This window comes from Trachurus trachurus (assembly GCF_905171665.1).
Source record: "Trachurus trachurus genome assembly, chromosome: 12".
NCBI lineage: Eukaryota > Metazoa > Chordata > Actinopteri > Carangiformes > Carangidae > Trachurus > Trachurus trachurus.
In genome coordinates, this window is record NC_139908.1 from 11,043,247 (window position 1) to 11,066,615 (window position 23,369).

A 23,369-nucleotide genomic window follows, 5' to 3' on the forward strand; every position below is an offset into this window, starting at 1 on the left:
GTTCAAGGAGAATGGGAAGCACAGGATAAAAAAAACAACCGACAGCTAAACAAAAACAGCTAACGATTATTTACCTTTGGTTTTTGAACCATATTGTTGCCAAATAAATCTAGACATAGGCAAATATTGTATATCTCATATAAGATGGGCTTCATAATAGTGTTCAAATTATATTTCCATCATAACTGCTGGCGAAAGGTAACGTATTTGACGCGATGTCCTGAACGCGACACAACCTCGTGTTGAATTGTGGGAAGCGGTGCCCCCAGCAATCATGGCTGACGCTTTTGGAGACGGCTTGTTCAGCGTGTTTGATGATGAACAACAATCAACCACGACCAAAAAGATACCTGCCCCCGTACCGCCGGCAACAGGGTAAAGTTTTGGGGCTTTTAGCATGTCAATATTTAGTGTTTGAAGTCAAAGGTTCGGTCGTACAGGGAACATGAACGCAGCATCATGTGCGCCCGTGATAGTGAAACGGTCCCAACGTAAGACGACTAGTTAGTTAGCTTCGTTAATTTGTTATAAAAACGCTATATAACCTATGTTCCTGATAAACGGCGACTGACAGTATTATTATTATTTGATTTTGTCATGTTTAGATTGTTTCTATGCAGTGGTGGAAGTGGTAGAGCCGCTACTCAAGTAAAAATACTCGAATAGAAACCTATGAATACCCCAGGTAGCTAGGAGCTTTGACCATTATAAATGATTGTAACTGCAGTAAAACGTGCAATATTTTTTGATCAGATGTGTAGTTAAGTATAAGAACAAAGTAACAGAAATGGAAATAAATTTGACGTAAGTGCAGTTCTTGAGTAAATGTCAGTGCCAGGAGCACAGTGACCCCTAAACCTAAAATTTTAGGGGCGTAAACAGATAATTTAGGGCCACAAATCGACTTGCAAATAGTCGACAGCAAATATTATTCACATTTTCTTTTCATTCATGATCTTCATACATCTTACACCCGTAATGACAGATTTCAGATTATTTGTGCGTTAAAAACAAACAAACAAAACAAAACACAGCAAATTTACTGGTTGCACATGTGCAAGATGAAAAATGTACTTGCACTGTCTCAAAGTTTAGCAAGATATCTCCATTTGTGAGACTGGGAATATCAAAGTAACAAGTGTCATGGTTGTTGTTGTTATGACACCCACAGTTTCAGCTAACAACATTTTGTTGTTTAAAAAAAGGGAAATCCAAGGCACTCTTCTTTAAATGTGTAAAAGCCTTTATTTAAAAGTATATTTCATATACTAGAAAAGATAAAAACATAATGAAAGTGGGTTTCAACGTCAAAAAAAAGGGAAATCTATCTATAGTCTATATTCCCACCAAAGAGCATCTTCGTCACATGATTAGATGAACCTTCTGAGCACTCTGGACTTTTATTTTTGTCTGACAACATTTGTTGTTTGTCCTCTTTTTCCCAGGAAACCTTTAGGTAAAGATGTCACGGAAAAGGATGCTGCTCCGGCTGCTCGGGTCAAGAGGGAGGCAGACAGTGACGGTGGAGAGGAGATGGTGTTTACAAAGAAACCCCGGCAGGAGGCGGCCTCTGCTAATGACCTCAAGTGAGATGAGTTACAGCTAAATACTGTAGGCCTGTACATGTTGCATAGATGCTGCTATTACATATCTATGTCGATGTACATTCAGGTTACCAGATACAAAGTATTTACTAAAACACAAGATGCAATTGTACCCATGTGCAGATTACAACATGAAGTAATGATTTTGAGTGACACTGGTTGTAAAATGAATTTTAGATGCTACAGAATATGCTTTCAGAGTTACTGCTGTGTAAGTAACACAACCTTTGTTTGCTTCAGTCTTGCAGAATTTATGCCCCAGGTGAAGGTGGAGCAAGTTGAAACGGTGGAAGGATGCTCACATGAGGTAAAGGAAGCAAATCAGAGCTGTTGTGTTTCTTCTGTTGTAATTCCTCAAACCTGAATTTGCTAAAGCTTTTGTCTTTCCCCAATAGGTCGCTCTGCCCGCCAGCGATGAATATAAACCATTGAAACCGAGAGTGGGGAAAGCAGCCAAGGTATGATGAGCGTTTAACTATGGCTTTCTATTTGTATGACTTAATTTGTTCAAAATGTCCGAATACAAAAATTAAATTTGCTTTTTATTCAGTATGCAGGACAAAAAAAGTTTATTTCATTTAATTTTTCATGTAATTTTTTGGGGATCTCCATTAGCTTTGGCAAGGCCATTGCTATTCTTCCTGGAGTACATACCCAACACAATTATCCTTCCACTGCAGTACACAAACACAGAAAGCACATCACACAACAACAAAAAATACACACACACACACACACACACACAAAAAGGAAAACGGAAAACAAAAAAATGCTTCATAAATTTCCAATCCCAATATTTGCTGGCACTTACTCCCTTGTTTTTGCTATTGCTTTTCTTGCAGGAGTACCCTTTCGTTCTTGACCCTTTCCAGCGTGAGGCCATCTTATGTATCGACAACAATGAGTCCGTGCTTGTGTCTGCTCACACCTCTGCCGGCAAGACTGTCTGTGCTGAGTGAGTGTTCCCAATCATCTCCATCCAGTTTTACTGCAACAGCATCCTTCAGGTGAAGCCAAACAACGGACATGTGATCTAACCTGGTTTTCTATGTACTCTCCTCCCTGTAGATATGCCATTGCTCTGGCCCTCAGAGAGAAGCAGAGAGTGATCTTCACCAGCCCCATCAAAGCTCTTTCCAATCAGAAATACAGAGAGATGTACGAGGAGTTTCAGGACGTGGGCCTGATGACTGGAGATGTCACCATAAACCCCACGGCCTCCTGCCTCGTCATGACAACAGAGGTGAGACACAGTCGGTCCTAAAACCAGTGGAGGTTTTATTAGATGTGTCGGATATCCCCTTTTATTTGTCGGCGCTGTCTTGACACAATAAACTTATTTCCCCCCAGATCCTGAGGAGCATGCTGTACCGAGGCTCCGAGATCATGAGGGAGGTGGCGTGGGTCGTTTTTGATGAGATCCATTACATGAGAGACTCAGGTGTGTGACTCAAACAGCACAGACAAACTAATGACAAACTCCCTGTTCACAGGAAAGCTAATATGATTTTGGTTTCTGAGCGTAGAGACCCAATGCAACCTAATTTGTCGTTCGTTTCCTTTTCAGAGCGTGGCGTGGTGTGGGAGGAGACCATCATTCTTCTGCCCGACAACGTACATTACGTCTTCCTGTCGGCCACCATCCCCAATGCCAGACAGTTTGCAGAGTGGATTTGTCACCTGCACAAGCAGGTGAGATGTTGCACATAGTGAACAGTCTACTCCTGCATAGGGTATTCAAAGTGTAGACACCGAAGGAGAGATGTGAAAGAGACGGGTTCAAGCAGATGTTAATTAACAGCTGGAAGTTGGATTTGAAGTTTTGACCATTAAAGCAGAAGTGAGTGATATATTTGTGTTAACATAAGTCTTAAATAGTTATATCTTCCGACAGCAATCACTTACATAGAGTGTTTGGTCTGAAACACGGGTCTGTCAGTCCCTCTGCTCTGCTCTGAGTCGAGGAGAAAACATTTATCGTATCCTACAGTTTTTATCCAATGAGGAGAGAGAACGGCATGCAGGGCTGTGTGTGCAGCCAAGGAACGCCGTGAATGTGGCGACGTAGGGACGAGGACTGTTATGGTGCGTTCAAGGAAACTCGTTTTTTTCCGACCTGTGACGTCGTACCAGTTCGATCTGGTACATAGACTGTACAAAAAGACGTACTGTTAGGATTTCACGGGTCGGAAGTTACGAGTGGCCGTTATAGTGACTTTCACCGGTAAAACAGGTCGGAAAAACACGAGTGGGTTGCCTGGAACGCTACAAAGTCGTAAGTTGTGACTTGAAGCTGTAATTTATGATTTCAAAAGCCTGCCTGGAACGCAGCATTAGTGAAAACGACCGGATCACTCACTTCTGCTTTAATTTGTCTCTTTTTATCACCATAGTAATTATTATCATCTGAGTCATAACTGGTTTAATTCTGAACACAAAGGTATAATAAACATATTTTTAGTTTCAGTGTGACTTGGACTTCATGATGATAAGAATAAATGTCCATAAATAGATTTTGATAACCTGCAAACAACAGAACTCCTCTGAATTGGCATGTTTTTAAATAATCCACTGATTGTTGTCGGTACATCCAGATGCAGAGACACAGAATAGCTCATTTGGCATAATGTCGTTTTAATGGCGATGCCACTCTGCCAAGTGTAAACAAAGGTCGGGAGAAAAGTTTTTGTTGATCTAATGCAATCTAGTAAAGTAGAGTTTGCGTATTCCTGCATAAACAGTTAGAGGCATCATGTGTCTGTGTGTCTATACAAAGAGACCAAGGTACTACTTCACTGTGTCTTTCTGTGCTGTTTTACATAATGAAGTGTTTCTGTTTTGTCTCCTGCAGCCGTGCCATGTGGTGTACACAGACTACCGTCCCACTCCGCTGCAGCACTACATCTTTCCAGCAGGGGGCGACGGTCTCCACCTGGTGGTTGACGAGAACGTAAGTACATCCACAGACTGGACTTATAGAGATTAGTGATAAATGAGTTGAATTTAGATTTGATGTGTGTGGTGGTGTGACATTAGACCAAGATGATTATTGGTCTATCTCCTTATTCTTGATGCATCTTCTGGACCAGTGTCTGTGACAAGTCTCCTCTAATACCTTTATGTCCATTGTTTCCTTCAGGGAGACTTCAGAGAGGACAATTTCAACACAGCTATGCAGGTGCTGAGAGACGCAGGGGATTCTGGGGGCAGCAGCGGAGGCGGCAAGTGGGACCCGAGAGGACGCAAAGGAGGCACTAAAGGTGTGTGTCTGTGTGTGTCTGTCCACTTTCAAAGTTAAAATCCTGAGGAAGGTCCAAGACAGAAACTGTAGTAACATTCTTTAGTATAGAGACAGTGCGTTGGTGTTTGTCCTCCTTTTTCTGATGCAGTCTGCTCCATCTACGCGCCTGTTAAAGAGCGCTTCAGTGTGCACAAGGCTGTTTGACAAGTTAAAATCCTTAAAATGCCCTCTTCCTGTTTGTGATCCTTCCTCAGGTCCATCCAGTGTGTTTAAGATCGTGAAGATGATCATGGAGAGGAACTTCCAGCCTGTCATCATCTTCAGCTTCAGCAAGAAAGAGTGCGAGGCCTACGCTCTGCAGGTGGCCAAACTGGACTTCAACAGAGGTACGTGAGCTCAAGATGCGATGCAGCAGAAAACCGTGCTTTGATTACGACTTGAACGCGCGCGTGTGTGTGTGTGTGTGTGTGTGTGTGTGTGTGTGTGTGTGTGTTTTATTTCCTTTGCAAACGTGGACTTGGCCTGTCACTTTGGAAAGATTTACAACACGAGCAGTAAATCAGCTGCTCGAGCCCAAACTGACATGAACATACTAAATTATGCTCCTGCTGCTGCACTTGTTGAGTGTGAGTGGGTGTGTTGTGTTGTATGTCAAAGGACCCGGAGGTTGTACACGCATAGTGAAAGGATCACGTCACACCCTCCAACCAGGAAATTAATGGCAGGTGATGTGTTCTTGGCGTTTCTGAATGAGGTCAAACTGTGTGTTGAGCAGATTGGGCCTGGTGTGTTTACTGAGGGTAAATACTGCAGATCGACATGCGATGGAGAGAAAAGACTCTTTTCAGATTTGACTCTCCGCAGTTGTGCTGGTTACAATGATTCATAGCTCACTTATTTTACGCCTCATGATCTAATGATATTTTCTACTCGGGCATCTGTTATTCCAGCGGTTACTGCTTATTCAGCCAGCAGCAAAACGCTCAAATGTCAACCTGGCATAATGAACCTGTTTTTAACTGTACAGCTTTATTTATTTTGAGCTGTATTTCCACTATTTTTGTCACTTCTTCTAAGGAACAAAACGATTAGACAGTGTGAGAACATTTCCACTTAAGTGTGGAGTCTTTTTGCAGTCTGTCTTTGCTCACCGAAATGTCAAAGCAGATACATTTTTTGTGACAAATTGCTGAGACATTTTTTGGGAGGGAGTTGAAATTAGGCAAGAGAAAACCAGTCACCAAAATGCGAAATAGTTGGCGAGCAGGGGCTGAATGAATCCTCCCCACTGAGCGAGAGCCATGAATATGGCTTATTGTGCGAGCACAGCCAGTCCTGCTGTTTGGTCCAGTGGATAAGTGAAGTTGCTTCATGAGGACAAATCTCTGCACTATGGGAGATGATCCAGCAGTAGATGGGTCTTGGCTCCTCTCCACCTGCTCTGGGCTTTTTTTTCGTGAAATAAAACATGCTTATGAACTGAAGTCTTACTCACAGAAACATTTTCCTCCCTCGTCGGTTTGTTTTCCCTGCATCATGACATTCTTATAAATGAGGAGGTTTGTTTTAATGCAGAGCTCGTCCAACACTGAAAACCTTTTCTTCTTGTCAACGCTGCCAACTTTTTCATCAAAATTGCACAAAAAAAAAAAAAAAAAAACTAACAGAAAAACTGCTGCCAAAAATAACTCCTAATTTCCAGCAGTTCTCGTGTGTTGTGAGAATCTTCTTGAACAAACTGAACTGCCTTTCTTAGGAAATGAGGCAGATTGTGTCCAGTAATAACAGCCGGATAATTTCATATGATTGCAGAAAATTTCTCTAGAATGAGGAAAAATGTTGAAATAAAATCGGTGATAAATCTCATTTGTAAAAGTAGTCAAATATTCAGTTTTATAGAATTATATAAACCACAGAGTAGCCTTCGTGAAATATGATTGATGTGCTTTTTGATTGCTCTGGAGAAAGTACATGTCAAGATACGTCTGAAATAACCATTTGCTGCTCTGAAATTTCCACCGGGAAAGTTTTTCTCTCTTTTTTTGTCATTTAAAACCCCGGCAGGCACCAACCAGCTCTCTGAACCCAACAATTGAGAAGCCAGATTGTTTAGAAGCAGGCTGAGCTGCGTGTAGGCAGGTTGTTGGTGTTACAGAGTCCCTCTGTTTGTGTGTCTGTGTGTGTAGGTGGGTTATAATGACGACAGGGAGCCACGTAGTTTCCCTCTCTTCTACCTTTTCTTCTTGTGCTTTCTTCCTTCCATCTTCATCTCACTTTTTTGATACTAAAAAGACAAAATACCCCCCCTCTTCTCTCTCTCTGTCTCTCTCCTTCTCTTCCTCTCTCGTTCCCTCCCCCCTGTGTGCTGTGACACATAGTTTCTGGGCAGTGTATGTGCAGTGGCAGAGCCACATTGGAGTCAGGGGACCGACTGGTGCCGAGACGCACAACGACTGACCGACTGCAGATCTGTTCCCATGTTCTCCTCTTGTACTTGTTTATTCCCCTAACGGCAGAGCATGAGGTTGATAGAGTGCATCCATCACTTTGGTCCAGAGCCAAATATTTAGACTAATAGTGGTTGCATGACTTGTGCACACACAGCTTGTAGTTTGGATGATCAAGGAGTTAACTAACTGATGAGATGAACATTTCCCTGTGATCTTCATATAAACTCTGCGTCCTGGCTGTGACATTTCTTTCATGGAGCCGTGGAGCCAACTTGCTTTGTTACGCCGGCTCTCAGTGTGTGTTTGTCCGTGGCATTGCTTTGTTATTGAACCATTAAAAAAAAAAAACTCCTATTGACAGTGAAGTCATTTGGCATTAACAATAAACAGAGAGGCACACAGACTTCATGCAAGTCCAAGTTTCTGACTAACACGGGCACATGAGGAGGAAGATTTCCCAGAATGTTTCATAAATGACTGTGACTAAGTTTCCACACGGAAAGAGACGGCCAGCAACAAACAATGTAACGTTATAACAACAACAAGACACTGGTGGTGGCAGTGGCACAGTTGGAACATTTCATATTTAGCAGATTTTATTAATAGATTAGTGGGTTTAAATGCGGCAGCAGCAGGCAGCCGTTTTCCAGGTAGTGTTTGTTTTAGTTAGAAAAACCAGAGGCCTCAAAAACCAGCAATCAGTGGAACAATATGAATATTTGTCTGATTTGTGTAATTACGCTAGATTTTCTTACAAACAGCGAACTGAGATAAAATCTAGAGTCAGCACAGATTCGTAGTGACGATAGCAGCATCGTTTGTTTGCTCAGTCTCTGGGTGGTTGAAGTTTTCCTGCAAGCTATTCTTTAAAAAACATAAGACCCCCCCCCCCCCCCCCCCCCCCCCTCCTCCTCTTCCCCCCACCCGACGTCCCTCATGAGCTTCTCGTGTCAACAGAAATTATATGTGAAACGTTCTGAAATCACCCAAGAGTCTGTGTTTGTGTGCGAGCGAATGTTGAGTCATCGAAACGCATATATCCAGGGTAGAAGAAATAGATTTGCGCTCGGCCATCAGAAGACGTTAATAAAAAGTTTTTTTTGTTTTTTTTGTTTCCTCTCTTTGTTCCAGATGATGAGAAACGTCTCGTGGAGGAAGTGTTCAACAACGCGGTGGACTGTCTCTCTGACGAAGACAAGAAACTCCCTCAGGTGAGGAGGGCTGGACTCTCTCACAGCTCCCGTCGTCATGTTTTGTGTAAACATCCACACTGTGCCTCCTGTTTTTTTTTTTTCCAACGCAGCACTGTCACCTTATTATAAAGCCACAGAAAGAAAAAGCCCTGTCGTCTTTTTCTCTTCCAAGATGGAGACAGTTTAGACAAGTCTGAACGTAAATAGCCGCACACATAACCAGGGTGTCCGCGGGGTTTTAAAAAGTATTAAAAAGTGATAAATCAAAAAAGCAAAATTTAATGGCCTTAAAAAGTGATAAATTTGGTCCAAAGGTATTAATTTTAAAGAATAGGTATTATTTTTTTTCTTTTGGACAATGACTGGTTTTATTTTGATGAAATAGGCGTAATAAAATAAATAAAGCATTACTTGCTTGCGCCGCTACTTCAAAAAAAAAAGGAATGATATTGACGTCATATCAATTCATTGTATTCATTGGCCGCTAGAAATCTAAAATCGTCTTCGCGCGCATAGTTGTCAGGCGGATAGAAGTGCTAGTGAATCTCTTCGGATTTTAGCGTGTGGCAAAACGTTTCGAATATGGGAAAATGCAAGTTTGCAGAAGACTTAAATTGAGATGACAGGCGCCTTGATGTAGCCTATGTGTGTGTCAATGTAGATGCACGTCACGCGCCGCACATCCGATGTGCTCTTTTTTCATGCATTCGCGGCTCACAGCTCCATGAACCTTCTACCGCCAGCCCGGTGTTTAGTCGGACCGGGTCCGGGTCTGCTCCGTTTGAAAGGGCAGGAAGCCCCGAAGCGCTACAGATACAGACACCTGCAGCAGCTGCAGCTTCTACTGAGAGCTGAGGTCAGATGGAACGCACGTGAGACACAGACCGACGGTGCAGATGTGCGGACATTGTTGAAACTTTTCACACTGATGTAAAAAAAACATATATATGGCCTACCACTGTGTTCTGTGACGGTAGAGACAGAACCAGGTATTTATTTAAAGAGTTAGTGAGGTGAGTTGGGTGAGGGAGGGAGGGAGGGAGGTGGAGTGAGGTGAGTGAGTGAGGGGGGGGGGGGGGCAGGTGAGGGGGGGATCAGGGGAGAGAGGCTGGTGATTGAGAAAGGCATGATAAGATATTTTATTTTTGATCAAATGTTCCTGATGACTTATGGATGATGCCCTGTTGTGCAACCGAGTCTCCTGGGTAATGGTAATGATGTAAGTAAGTGTTGGATGATAAAATCTATGTACATGTCATAAAATCTTTCTGATTGATACTTGGTGCAACTCGATGTCGTGGTGGTATTAAAAAAAATCTGAAGGTAGTGAAAAAAGGTATTAAATGGTAGTAAATTGACTCAAAGATTTGTGTATATACCCTGATAACGTCAACACAGGCTCCCAACACTGCGCTTCTGTTACCCGACCCTGCTGTGTGCAGGCGCATTATGAGAAGCAGCCGCGTTGAGGTAATAGTTGTTAGTGGTTAGACCGCTACGGTAGGAGCAGCGACAACAATGTGTCGCTCTTTTTTCCACTATGAGATTTTGGAAGCTTTTTTTTTTCCTGCTCTCTGGTGACGATCGCTGCGATTTCTATGAACTGCTGAACTTTGCGCTGTGACAACAAATAAACAACAAACACTCACCTCCTCCCTCCTGTTTGTGTTTCTCAGGTGGAACACGTGCTGCCGCTGTTGAAGAGGGGAATAGGGATCCATCACGGAGGCCTGCTGCCCATCCTGAAAGAGACCATAGAGATCCTGTTCTCTGAAGGCCTGATCAAGGTGCCACTGTCCCTGCATCAAGATGCTCATATACACAAACACATTCCCACAAGCACCCAAAGGCAACCCTGTGGAGTTTTGGTTCACTCTTGCACTGCCACTTTCAGGTTATCCCACTCATCTACAGTCATTCAGACCTTAAATCAGTACAGGGGGCTGGTGTGATCTGGTCTTGTAGCTTCAGGTAACAGTGAAATAATCCAGTTGGAATGAAACTAGAAGAGTTAAAAGGCTCACTTACAAGCAAAATCAGAATTGGAATACTTTATTGATCCCCAAGGGGAAATTTCTTTTTGTTACAATAACATCTCCAACTCAAAGTGTACAAGTTAAAATAGCAAAGTAGTCAAGAAATATAAATGTAAAAAATGTTGCAGCATAGTGTGAGACAGGTTTATTCTGGATACAATGCAGCTTTCAAAATACTTCAGAATAGAAACTGCGGTCACTTGGGTATTGAGGAGCAATCACATGCAGAGTTTTGATAATAAAGTCTTTTTATTAAAGCTTCCCGGCCCACTCTCCTGCTCCCCCGTGTGAAGGCACATTTTGCACATTTTGAAGATATCAACCCTTTTAATAAATTCTATGAAAGCGCCAACGCTTCTTTGTTGCGGGTGTTGAGATTTACCGTCTGAGCTCACCACTTATCATGTCGGACAAATTGGCTTTGCAGATGTTTTATGTGGAATGAAACACATTCAGAGAGTTTATTAGACCTCAAGGACGCACACAAAGCTTTCTGGTGAGAGCGGCAGAACGCAAACATAACTTTACAAGAAAAATCTCCTCAGGGAAACGTTTTTCTCCGCTGCATTGAGAACGAGACCAACGCAGTATTAAGATAAGATCTGACTTGACGCTTCCTCCTCTCCATCCCAGGCTCTCTTCGCCACAGAGACGTTCGCCATGGGCATCAACATGCCAGCTCGCACCGTGCTCTTCACGAGTGCACGCAAGTTTGATGGCAAGAATCATCGCTTTGTAAGAACACACACACACACACAGTTGCTTTCACATGTTTGTATTTCTGTTTTATCTGATTAGTTTCTGCAAACCCTAAAACCCTAACCCTAAAAGAGATATTTTTTTGTTCTATAATGAATCTTTATCCTTCTCGATCAGCGTGAGAACATCCTGATGTCTTATGAAGTCTTTACATGTAGTTTCAATGTATTCTAAATGGTGTTAACTGAGCTGGAGTCTATTATTGGATGTCCTCTAGATGCTCATTTGCAATACCGAGAGTTTCATAGTGGCACTTATTTAGAATTAGGATTTATTTCTTAAACAAATAAAACATTTATCACGCATTCGAAATCCTATGGCCACATAAAAGCTGAACATGGACCGAGCCAAAATGTAATCCAGACCACTCATCCATTCTTGGAGGAGTGTAAAAAATGCTTTTTGCACACAGCCTCTGCTTAACCCGTAACTGTAGTTCCTCCTCATGACTCTACCTGTGAGAAGCAAGAAAATGTTTGTGTCTCTCCGTAGTAGTACTCCCTATAAACAGTGCTATCTCTTTAAAGCTGCTGTGGCCTGTCTGCAGTGTGTAGCCGTGTCACACACACACAGACACACACACGGCGTGCTGCTCTGAGGCCTTTATAAGGTCTTCAAGTCCTGCAGCCACATAAACAGCCACGTATTGTGTATAAGAGATGGGGGGCTGTGAGCGCCAAGCTGCCGTCACTAAGCAGCAGCAGCCTTTATCGTCACTTCTTGCGCGTGGGTCTCCAGCTTTGTCACACACACACGCACACACACGTCGTACACACAAACACACACACACACACACACACACATACACAAAGGGGTTGAAGAGAATGCGAGAGAGAAGGAAATTGCCCTCCAAGAAGTTCATCAGGAACATCTGGTGCCTCTGACGGATGCCAAAGCTCCACGCAGGCACTCGCACACTTCAGTACACACAAATCTTTCATTCCTGAACCGGCACTGTGTTTCAAATCAAGAGCTGATCCCCGCAGCATGCCTGAAATGACGATCGGATCGTTTAGTCGGCACAAAAAAAACAAAAAAAAAAGGAGAAGAAAGAAAGAATCGGACCTGGCTTTCGCTGCGTTTTCATTGCTCAGAGACCAATAGATACGTGGAGATTAATCAGAGCCACGTGTGAGGCAGAGTGGACCAGTTTTCCGCAATCATCCGAGCACCAGTCTCTTCCTCACGAGACCGTTTCATCACCTAGATCTCGATGTTAATAATGCAGACACTTGGCTCGGCTCTAACTGTAGTATCACTGTAAAAACAATTCACTCCTATCATACATCATCGCATTACTTTTCCGCTCCATATTTAAATGTTTTTAACTTCCTCTCTCTCTGGGGCCATTTCCCTTTTTCAGTTTTTGTCAGAACAACAATTATTTATCATATTGCAGGTGGGAGAGAAAGTATTTTACTAACAAACCTCCTTCTCTTCTTCATGTGTTGTGTGTTTTCTGGTGGTTTAGATTACATCAGGTGAGTACATCCAGATGTCTGGGCGCGCTGGAAGGAGAGGAATGGACGACAGGGGGATTGTTATTTTCATGGTGGATGAGAAGATGAGTCCAGCTGTGGGCAAACAGCTGCTCAAGGTACAGTGAGTCTGGCTGCTCTGAAGCGTTTTTTCTTTTAACTTTTTAAGCTCAAGTTATTTCTTCAGAACCCAGCTACTAGTCATCCATTATATGTTTTCAAACAGCTTCAGTGCCTCAAGCGCTACAATCGTCCCACTATTCAACACATTTCCCTTATGTCTCGTTGAGAGTTCAGTTGTCTGAAGAATTGACTCTTAAGTTGTTCTCTCTGTGGATCATCAGGTCGTTTTGAGCTCAACACTTGAGTTCACTGTCACAGAGAAGCCAGGGAGTCTCGCTCTTTTGTCTTTGATTTGACACATTTACAGCCGCGCTGCTATAAATATGTATCTGCGCAGCTCTCGAAAGACGTCGTGTTAATGTAAAACTGTTTGTTGGCGCTGACACGGTGCGTAACTTCCAGGATCTCTTGGAGAAAGATGTTGAACACATATCTCTGGAGATTCAGAAGTCGTATTTGCAAAATGCTCCTCAGAGTTAAACTTTGGGGGGCGGTGACGTCGGCCTGCGTTTATCCAAAGTTCATACACTCTTGGCACTTTAAGGTCAAATGCGAACAATGCTATCAGATCCTGGTTAGTAGTTTCTGATGTGTGTGTGTTTCTTCCTGTGCTGTGCAGGGATCTGCAGACCCACTGAACAGTGCCTTCCACCTCACCTACAACATGGTGCTCAACCTGCTGCGTGTGGAGGAGATCAACCCAGAGTACATGCTGGAGAAGTCTTTCTACCAGTTCCAGCACTACAGGGCTCTGCCTGGTGTAGTGGAGAGTAAGTACTTCTCCACATGTAGCGCGTCACACTGCAGGTCACAGGAGGTAATAGAGGTTGAAGGAATATGGTTTATGGAGAGAAAAATGAACTGAACTGATTCTTTAGTTTTGACCTTTTTATTGGATTCTGTTGCAACATGGGTCTTCTTTAGTGGTTACTTCCCTGATTAGGATGAATCATTATTGCTATTGTTAATCATGTGAACTTCCTCCAGGGAAGCTAGATAAAACACAGTACAGTACTTGCATGTTGGCAAAATTCAGTTTCAGATGTTAACAAGCACTTACATGAACATTTATGTCACTCCTAAGATGACATGATCAAGTATATGATGTGTTTCATGTAAGGTTGCAACTCAGTTTTTCTCATTGCCAATAAATGGGCTTTTTTATTTTCCTTAGACCTATGAAAATCAATATTTTATATTGTGTTAATAGATTCCAAAGAGAGGTATAAATTCTTGCTCAAACAGTTTCTTCTAATGTTGCAGCTGCAGTAGTTAAATTGTGCAGGTGCACCTGAGGGTGTTGGTATATATGCTATATGGTGTAGTCGCTGTTCTCTTCCCGGCCCTGTGAGATTACTATTTTGGTATCTGTTTGTATGTTTTGCTATATTGTTTTCCCCTTGCATATACTGTATTTACGGATTCTTATTGGTATTGTACAAGTGTATCATGTCTTGTGTTATATGTATGTCTGCATCTATGTGTTGTGACTGTATTAGCTGTTAGCTGTTTTTGTTTGTTTTTTCCTTGATGGACTCGGAAGAAGAGACAATTTTGACTTAATGTTTGGACTCCAGGAAGAATAGCTGTGTTAATGTGCTCTTGCTAATGGAGATCCAATAAAATAAATTAAATCAAGTGGAGAAAGTTTCAACAGCATATTGGCACCATCTGAACCTACCATTTATTTCTTGTGTAGAAATAAAGAAGCTGGAGGAGCAGTACCACGGCATTGAGATCCCCAATGAGGAGGGTGTTGCCACGTACTTTAAAATCAGACAACAGCTGGCAAAGCTGGCTAAAGAGATACAAGAGTTCATCCACAAACCCAAGTACTGCCTACCCTTCCTGCAGCCTGGGCGCCTTGTCAAGGTAGGACCTGACACATTTACACTCTGACGATGGGACGTTACTTACTTACTTCTGCATATTTTTACACGATTTTTATTGATATCCCGCAGGTGAAAAATGAAGAGGATGACTTTGGCTGGGGGGTTGTTGTGAACTTTTGCAAGAAGTCTAATGTGAAGGTAAGATCTCGTGGTGTTGGATGGAAAAAGTGTTTGTGAAACCATGAATGTGACTAATTTGCACATTTTCCACTGTTTAGACCGCTACCGACTCGGAGCCGCTGTATGTGGTGGAGGTTTTGGTCCATTGTAGTAAGGACAGCGTGAAAGACGCCGCGACCGAGGCCGCTAAACCTGCTGCTGCCGGAGAGACTGGAGAGATGCAGGTGGGTGAAACAAACACATGGAAACAAACATTGCACAAACAAATCCCCCTAAATGTCTACACTTGATGCAAGTATAGTGGAAACATGCTTAACAGATTCACATAACTGTTTTTTTTTTTTTTCCATGGAAAATTGTTTAAAATTTGTCCAGAAGCTTTGTCACTGTGATTATAATCAGTGTCTTTGTCCAGGTGGTCCCAGTGATGCTGCACCTCCTCACCTCCATCAGCTCCGTTCGTCTTTACATCCCCAAAGACCTCAGGCCGTTCGACAACCGACAGCTCATGCTCAAATCTATAATGGTACAAAACGCAGCCATGTTGAAACGGAAGATACTGAAACTGACAGCAGTGTCTGAATTCTGACCCTCTCTTTTCTTTACCTCCAAACATTTCATCTTCAGGAGGTGCAGAAGCGTTTCCCAGATGGCGTTCCTCTACTCGACCCCATAGACGACATGGGCATCAAAGACCCTGCGCTGAAGAAAGTCATCCAGAAAGTGGAGGCTTTCGAGCACCGCATGTACTCGCACCCGCTGCACAGCGACCCCAACCTGGAATCTGTGTATTCTCTGTGCGAGAAGAAAGCTGTGGTGAGGAACCGTGTGTGTTTTGTTCGTGCTAAATGTCAAAGCCTATTGAAAGCTGAGGTGACTAACGGCGTTTGTTACTGTTGAATTATTAATATTTTTATCTTTCCTATTCATCTACATGGGCTATACCTTTTTGTTAGATGTCAATCTGTGACCTTTCTTTGTCTTTTCCTGTCAGACCGGTTGGCTTTGGCCATATATAAACTTATACAGACAAACACAGGAAGAAAGCAGTTGTACCTTGACCACAGGGCCTCAACCTCACTCATACTTCCTTGTTCCATGTGGTTTTTTTTGTTCTTACATATAAAAAAGGTTAAGATTTTTTTAAACTGCAAATCTATCTAGAGGTAGCTCAGAGAACTTCCTGTGTTAACAAATACAGCACTAACATGATGATGCTCAGCAGCAGCAGAAGGAACTATGTTGACCTTTTTAGTTTAGTGTTTTAACATGTTAACTAATCAGAGATTCGTCAGTTTTGATCATAAACCAAAGAAATAGCAAATTAAGACTTGGATGTTTATATCGTTCACCTTTCCTCCAGCATAACCTGAAATAACGTCTATGACGATCAATCCAGACTAGAAAAGTGCACGATGGGTACATCCTCTGAGGATCATGAATGTGTTTACAAAATAACATCCACTGGTGATGGACAGACTGATGGGGTGACATTGCCATCCACTGAATGGCTGCAGTGAAAAAAAGAAAAGGGAAAACCCACTAAAAATAAACAAAGTAAATTTGCAAATGTAGGGAAAGGTCCAGAATAAAAGTATTAAAGCTACTGATGATGCAAAATGTGCTGTGCAAATATTGCCTGTTTCTGGAAAAGTGAACAATTTTAACATTAGATCATAATTAGATCCTATAATTTAGGAAGCACCATATGAGTCCCTTCAAAATAAACGTCCAAGTCTGTCCATTATGTCCTGTTTAGTGTTTATCATTTAGCCAGTGTAACCTCTCTTAGTTGATAGTTTGGTTGTTGCAAAGGCACGGTGTCATATATGCTAAACAAGCAGTTTGGGCGGGGGACCACAGGACCAGACTGTGTTTGACACTTTGCATAAACATTTACATCTCTCTGTGGTCTTCTGTGAGCTTGTGTTGTAAAATGATAGAGTATTCAGCACAGAGTAAACTAGATAACTTCACTTTATGTTTTAGTGGCAGCGTGAGGCTGGAAGCTGCTTTTCATTTAGCATCTCTTGTGCTTGCCCAGCACTGATAGCACTCCTGCCTTATTTGATTAGCAAAGCAGCAGTTGATCACACCTTAACCATACACACACACACACACCATGGCAGATAATAGTTGTTCCTCCTGTGATCACTCAAACTGAAACACTTGGTTTCTGTGTATTTGGATGCGTGCTTGCTCAGCACAAGCTCCAAAATCTTTTTCTGCTCTCATGTGCATATGTCAGTGATTTCTTCATCTCACGTGCAGTCACTAGTTCTGAGAAGTTACACTTCCCATGAGTAATGAACCATGCTGGTAAAATCTATCTTTGTCATTGTGTTTGCCTCTCTGGCCCAGAGGTGTGTTGTAATAATAAGGGGGTAAAGGTTGCAGTGGATAATGGACAGATAAGGAGGAAGATGAACATCTGTTGGCAAATAACTCACATATTCTTCTCCATCTCTGTGTAATGTTTGAAAATAGCTCATGCACAGAACAGCTGGTACTTATCAAAGAGGTTTTAGTGCTTCTCTGGAAACCCTGGAAGAGTGTCCCCAGGTTACATTTTATTCAATTCTGCATAGTCTTACAGTACGTGTATGTGTGTGTGTGTGTGTGTGTGTTTCAGATCGCAGCAGATGTTCGAACGGCAAAGCGAGAGCTGAAGAAAGCTCAGACTGTCCTGCAGATGGACAAGCTGAAGTGCAGGAAGAGAGTCCTGCGACGCCTCGGCTTCGCCAGCCCCTCCGACGTGATCGAGATGAAAGGACGAGTCGCCTGTGAAATCAGCAGGTAGGACAGGACGACGCAGAAACCTGGGGACATTCATGAGAGAGGGGGGGGGTTATCTAGAGCCTTGTTTCCCCACAGCATCTTAAGTTCATAACTTTTAAGAATTTGTTTTTCCAGGAACTTGAGGGCTCGTGGAAATATTCTCAGAAAATCCTCCTAATTCCTAAGATCTGTTGTTACCAAGTGATCGGGCCGCTGGTTTCTCATGTTCCACACAAACATAAACATCCAAACCAGATATGAATGAAACCAGTATGAGGCTCAAAACCGGGACACCGATGTGTATTAAACCACCGATTGACACTGACAGTGAAAGCATGATGTTTGGATTAGCCAGCTGTCGCCACCGCCCGCAAATAGATGTCGTCTCAGGCTTTGTTTCAGTCTCATCCTGAGCAGAAGCAGATCACAGATTTGTCTGTTGGTGATGAAATGACTGATTCAGTAAAATATTGAGTGTTTAGTCTCAGTCTAAATCAGTGTTTTTCAACCTTGGCATCAGGACCCCATGTGGGTTCGCCTGGAATTCAAATGGGGTTGCCTGAAATGTCTAGTAATTGATAAAAAAAAAATTACTGAACTAATTATTATTATTTTTTAAATTCTGATTAATAACACCACACACTATCTTAAACAACTGTATTCTATACTTTCACTTTCTCGAATATAAATCGAGTTCAAATATGATGCAGCATATAAAAATATCTGAACTGGTGCATCTTGATTGATGATGATAATCTGAATGACAGAAATTTGTGATGTCAAAATGGGGTCACGAGCCAAAAAAGGTTGGGAACCAATGGTCTAAATGTTAGTGCTGTGTTTATTATCCTGGTTTAGGTTTAGGGAAGTCTTCTGATGGCTGAAGTATGAGGGGAGATGTCACTAATAATGAACTCTGTGTTAATCTCTCCAGCGCCGACGAGCTCCTGCTCACAGAGATGATTTTCAACGGTCTCTTCAACGACCTGACGGTGGAACAAGCCACCGCCCTGCTGTCCTGCTTCGTCTTCCAGGAGAACGTACGAATAAACACATATGCATACACACACACACACATATAATTCCTCTAATTCTCCATACAAACAGATATGAAGCTTTTCCCCAAACACCAAGATAAACAGTTGATTCCCATTCCCACACTTTCGAGCTTCAGTCGCATTCTTGGCGTCTTCCCATGCTCTGCAAGCAAAACAGAAACCTGAGTTTGATGTGTGTGTTTGTCTTGCCTAATGATGCCTGTTCTCTCAATGAGGCAATCCAGCATCAGATGGTTTAACAAACCTTTTCTTTGGCTCCGCATCGGCTCCGTCCCCTGAACCCAACACATTCCTGTCTGAACTCAATCAGCGCCCCCGACTGTCCTCGTCTCACTCCTCCGTTTCTGTCTCGGATGAAGAGAGAGCGGATGATGACAAGCAGCTGTCATGTTTGCAGCACTTTACTACTGTGTGTGTTCCTGTGTGCTCAGCTGTCGCCTGTCATCAAAGAGCACCTGCTGCTCTTCAGCTCCGGGTGACGGCAAACTGTGTGTGACTCTAAACCAGTAACATACTCTGATGTTAAAATGCTCCAGTAAGAGTTTTGTGATGGATTATTGAACAGTAATAACCAGTGGAGTCATTCACTCATGTCATTTAATCAGATACTTACACTTTATACATATATTTACTTACGTATTATGCAACACAAACATCTTTCATTTATGACATGAAAAAAATGCTCACAGTTAGAAGATGAATGGATTTGCAACAATCATTAACTTAACTTAATCGATTGATTTAGTTCTTTTTAAAATTAAAGCCCCTGTACAGACTTTTCATTTAGTGTTGATTTTGGCGGCCCCTGTGGACGAAAGCGGCAGAATGAAGACTGCATTTCCCACTGTCATGAAGACGTTTGTCTGGCCGGCGCATGTAGATTTGTTTTGGAAACGTCAGAAAGAAGATGGCACTTTTTTTTTTTTAGCAGCCTAATGTATCTATTCGTATCGTTTCGTCAGTGGTCCGACCCGACCATGCCTTCCAGAGGTATAGAATTAGACTATTTAGAAATAGCGTATCTTCACACTGATGGGCTCATTTGCTGTTGTAGGTAACAGAGACACATCAGCAGAAACCAGAGACTTTTGCATATCCAGTTAAAAGCTCCATACAGGGGCTTTAAAAAGTCATTCACAGTTCAGAGCCTCTTGAAAGTTGCTTTCCGGTTGTTGACTGTTTGAATGTCAGCAGCCTCGCTCTTCTCCTGTTGTTTACTATTTCCCACATGTCTGACCTCTGAGAAAAAAACTAATCTAAACCACCATGAGCAAAACAGAAAGCTGCCGCCTTCTCAAACACGCCTTCAACGGGTTTAAGTAGCAGCATACAGTGTTTTTGGCCTGGAGCTCGCAATAAAGAGACCAAAACAAATGTTTGCAATTCGCTGTCACAACGTTAATGTCGTTTCGCCCTCCAGGCCAGCGAGATGCCGAAACTGACCGAACAGCTGGCCGCACCCCTGAGACAGATGCAGGTGAGATCAATCATCCAAAACGTTTCAAAAAGTTGAGATTTGGTGGGAAAATGAGAACTGATTGCGATTGTTGTTGTTGCTGTGTCCAGGAGTGCGCCAAGCGGATAGCCAAGGTGTCTGCGGACGCCAAGCTGGAGGTGGACGAGGAGACGTATCTGAACCAGTTCAAGCCCCACCTGATGGACGTGGTCTACGCCTGGACCAACGGCGCCACGTTCGCTCAGATCTGCAAGATGACAGACGTCTTTGAAGGTTGGTTACTACTGACAGGACAGGAAGTTGAAATACATGTTATAGACTGTTGGCATTTTGTCAAGTGCATGAGTTGTATGTATTTTAAGAAATAATTTAAAATGCATGCTTCTTTATAGCCTTGTTTATAACCCTTCTTTTTCTTTATACAAAGTTTGGTTTGTACCTCTCTACATACATTTCCAAAATAACATAAAAACAAAGAACTTGAACTACGTTGTTGAGGATTAAACTCTATTTTTAGACCCTGATCATGTTTCAGACGTGTACGAGTTGTGAACAGCTCCACCATAGAGACTTTTCCCCTCTAAACTTTTCAGATGGGGTTTTAATAATTGTTTGAAATTCAAAGAAGTTAAACTGTTCAGTGTCTCATAGAAATAAAAACATCAGGGTTTGGTAGTGTAACCTCAGAATGAGTACTTTCTTCTACTACCACTTTAAATACTAACGTTGTTTTACTTGGGTTTAAGGATCTGAATCATTCTTGCACTGCTGCCGAGCTACAACGTGAACTTTACAAAACCACTTCACCCTAGATTTCTCCACGGTCACTCACGCAGCCCCTCGGAGGCTGGAAGAGTTTCACTAATTGATTTATGATGTGTGGTTTGAGTTGAACCCAGTTCAGAGTCCATGGTTCTCCCCATAGTTTTCTATCTCTGACTCCCAGCAATGACCTCAGCTGTGAAATATTGGGTGTCATTGCAATAAGGTAAGTAATGCAGAGTTGGGAAACTGCGGGGAGTTTTAGATGTCCTCGTGCTCTCGCTCACATTCGTGTTTGTGTGTGTTGACAACGGAGCCGGAGAGCTGTGACATTTCCAAAATCATTATTTTCAGTGTATTTCAATATCTACCCTCTTGTCTCGTCTTTCTGTTTAAATTTCAGGCTGCAAATTAAAAAAACAGGTTGATTATAATCCCAGTGGGAGTTTCGTTGGAGGGGTTTATTTATTCTGTCACTATGTAGCAGAACAATTGGCACTTTTGCAAGAAAACAGTGATTCATCATCGATTATTCATTTACTGCTGGAAACTTCATTCTCCATATTGCGTTCTTTCCTCTTGACTAATCTCATGTTGGGTTCATGTTCAGCTGACCTGCTGTGCTCCGACTAAGGTCTCTCTATACTATAATCACACTTAATTAGGAGAAACTGGGAGGTTGCCATTCAAACGTACTCTCTCCGTTTTCCTTATAATTAGTAGTAATTTGAAGTTATCTCCAGGAAACGTGTTGGAAATGACGTACAAAGTGATTCATTACAGACCTATAAAACACATTATAAGGCAAGACTATCAAAGAGGATTCAGATGTTTAGGAAGTGAGCTGTGGTCCCTCACAGCACCAACAATGTTAACCTTAAAATTCAATTTTTTCAATTTTAATTTATTTAAAAAGGGACAATGTACAGTTAAAACATAAATGTTGCCATTTGATGCACTATACCAGATTATAGCCTTAAGATAATTTGCATCTGTAGTCCCAAACACATTCCTCCCTGATCTCCTTTTATCCCATGAAATATTCACTGAGAATCGATTCTGGACTGAGTCAGCTGATCTGCTTCATGGTTAGATTTTTATAAATGCGTGTCCTCTTCACACTCGCACACTAAACACCATGTGATGTGTGTGTGTGTGTCTTGTCTGGCGTAGGGAGCATCATCCGCTGCATGCGGCGTCTGGAGGAGGTGCTGAGACAGATGTGCTCTGCAGCCAAGGCCATCGGCAACACTGAGCTGGAAAACAAGTTCGCCGAAGGTAAGAGAGCTCGGTGTGGTTTCACAGGAGGTTGTTAACTGACATTTTAGATATTGAGCTACCAAATGCCAAAGATTCACTGTTGTGAAGGACATTTTCAGTTGTTTTCTATCCTGTTACCAGACACCGCCATTCAAACCTATAAGGTAACAGTCTTTTTGATCTCTGTTCCAACCTTAATCTAATCTAGGAAACATTTTAAATTGTAAGATCAAAAGGCCAGACTGATTATAAGATTATATATATTTTGCTTTTCCTCTTCTATAGAATTAGCCTGCGGTGGTGTTTTTTTCGGCCACAAATCTGAACCAGCTCTGTATCAACATGTGGATCCTAAATACTAAACACAAGTTGAACCAGGAGACTTGGAGCTGTTAGCCATGTTCAATTAGTCAGTGTAGCGTGATAATATAGTCCAGACCTAAACACACCTAAAGCAGCGCAGTGCAACTCGGTTTCTTAAATGCAATTCACACGTCACTCAATGTCCACTTTATTAGGTTCACCTGTTCAGTCTAATCCACTCCGTCACAGCTGTTCTGCCATGAAGTCGACTTTTTATGGCGCCCATAACGCTCAGTTGTTGTTGACACGGTTGCAGATGTGTTAATGAAATAATGCTTTAGTGACGAGGTCATCGTTAATGACGTCGTCGCTCAGCGCTGCTGTGTTGCATCAAGAGGTGTTTCTGTGCGCTACACCCCCACCACACCTAATAAAGCGGCCACTGACTGTACAGCCTGGCTTGTTTGTCCCCAGAGTTGCAAAATATATTTCGGTAAATTGGTCTTCACTGACACATCTGTCTCTGTTTTACACAAAGTTTCTTCATTTGTGTTTTTTTTTTTTTTTTGCAGGGATAACAAAGATCAAGAGAGACATTGTTTTTGCTGCCAGTCTCTACCTATAGTGGCCTTACAGCTTCCCAGCACATTGTGGCTGCTGGAGGACACACGCTGTGTTGGGACTGGTAATTATGATGAACACAGATGGGATCTCCTGACCTCGACCTCCATTTTCTTCTCGGGGTCAAATATTTGGTTCGTTAACGATCGACTTCAGTTGGAAAAACAATTTGTTTTTTAAAGATACTTTTCTGATTTTCTTTCCCCCACCAACTTACCTGAGTTTTGTCCTGTTG

The 23,369-nt window shown here is 42.4% G+C and overlaps 1 protein-coding gene across 1 annotated transcript; it reads left to right on the forward strand.

Annotated features, from left to right (window-relative positions):
* The first annotated feature begins 252 nt into the window (after positions 1-252).
* Positions 253-23,341, forward strand: mtrex (Mtr4 exosome RNA helicase). The gene is made up of 27 exons (XM_083983490.1): positions 253-375; positions 1,446-1,586; positions 1,845-1,911; positions 2,000-2,062; positions 2,447-2,559; positions 2,673-2,847; positions 2,955-3,045; positions 3,172-3,296; positions 4,456-4,554; positions 4,744-4,864; positions 5,100-5,231; positions 8,427-8,506; positions 10,165-10,275; positions 11,158-11,259; positions 12,755-12,880; positions 13,504-13,654; positions 14,584-14,756; positions 14,846-14,914; positions 14,995-15,120; positions 15,312-15,422; positions 15,524-15,712; positions 17,529-17,692; positions 18,609-18,714; positions 20,153-20,209; positions 20,299-20,461; positions 22,124-22,228; positions 23,086-23,341. Exons 1-27 carry the CDS (start codon positions 275-277, stop codon positions 23,136-23,138), a joined length of 3,114 nt encoding a protein of 1,037 aa, XP_083839616.1. The 5' UTR covers positions 253-274; the 3' UTR covers positions 23,139-23,341.
* The last annotated feature ends 28 nt before the right edge of the window (positions 23,342-23,369 follow it).

Coding starts and splice junctions, on each gene's coding strand:
- mtrex (XM_083983490.1), top strand. CDS start 275: ATGGCTGACGCTTTTGGAGACGGCTTGTTCAGCGTGTTTGATGATGAA. Junction 3,046..3,171: donor CCATTACATGAGAGACTCAG/GTGTGTGACTCA, acceptor TTTCCTTTTCAG/AGCGTGGCGTGGTGTGGGAG. Junction 18,715..20,152: donor GCTTCGTCTTCCAGGAGAAC/GTACGAATAAAC, acceptor TTCGCCCTCCAG/GCCAGCGAGATGCCGAAACT.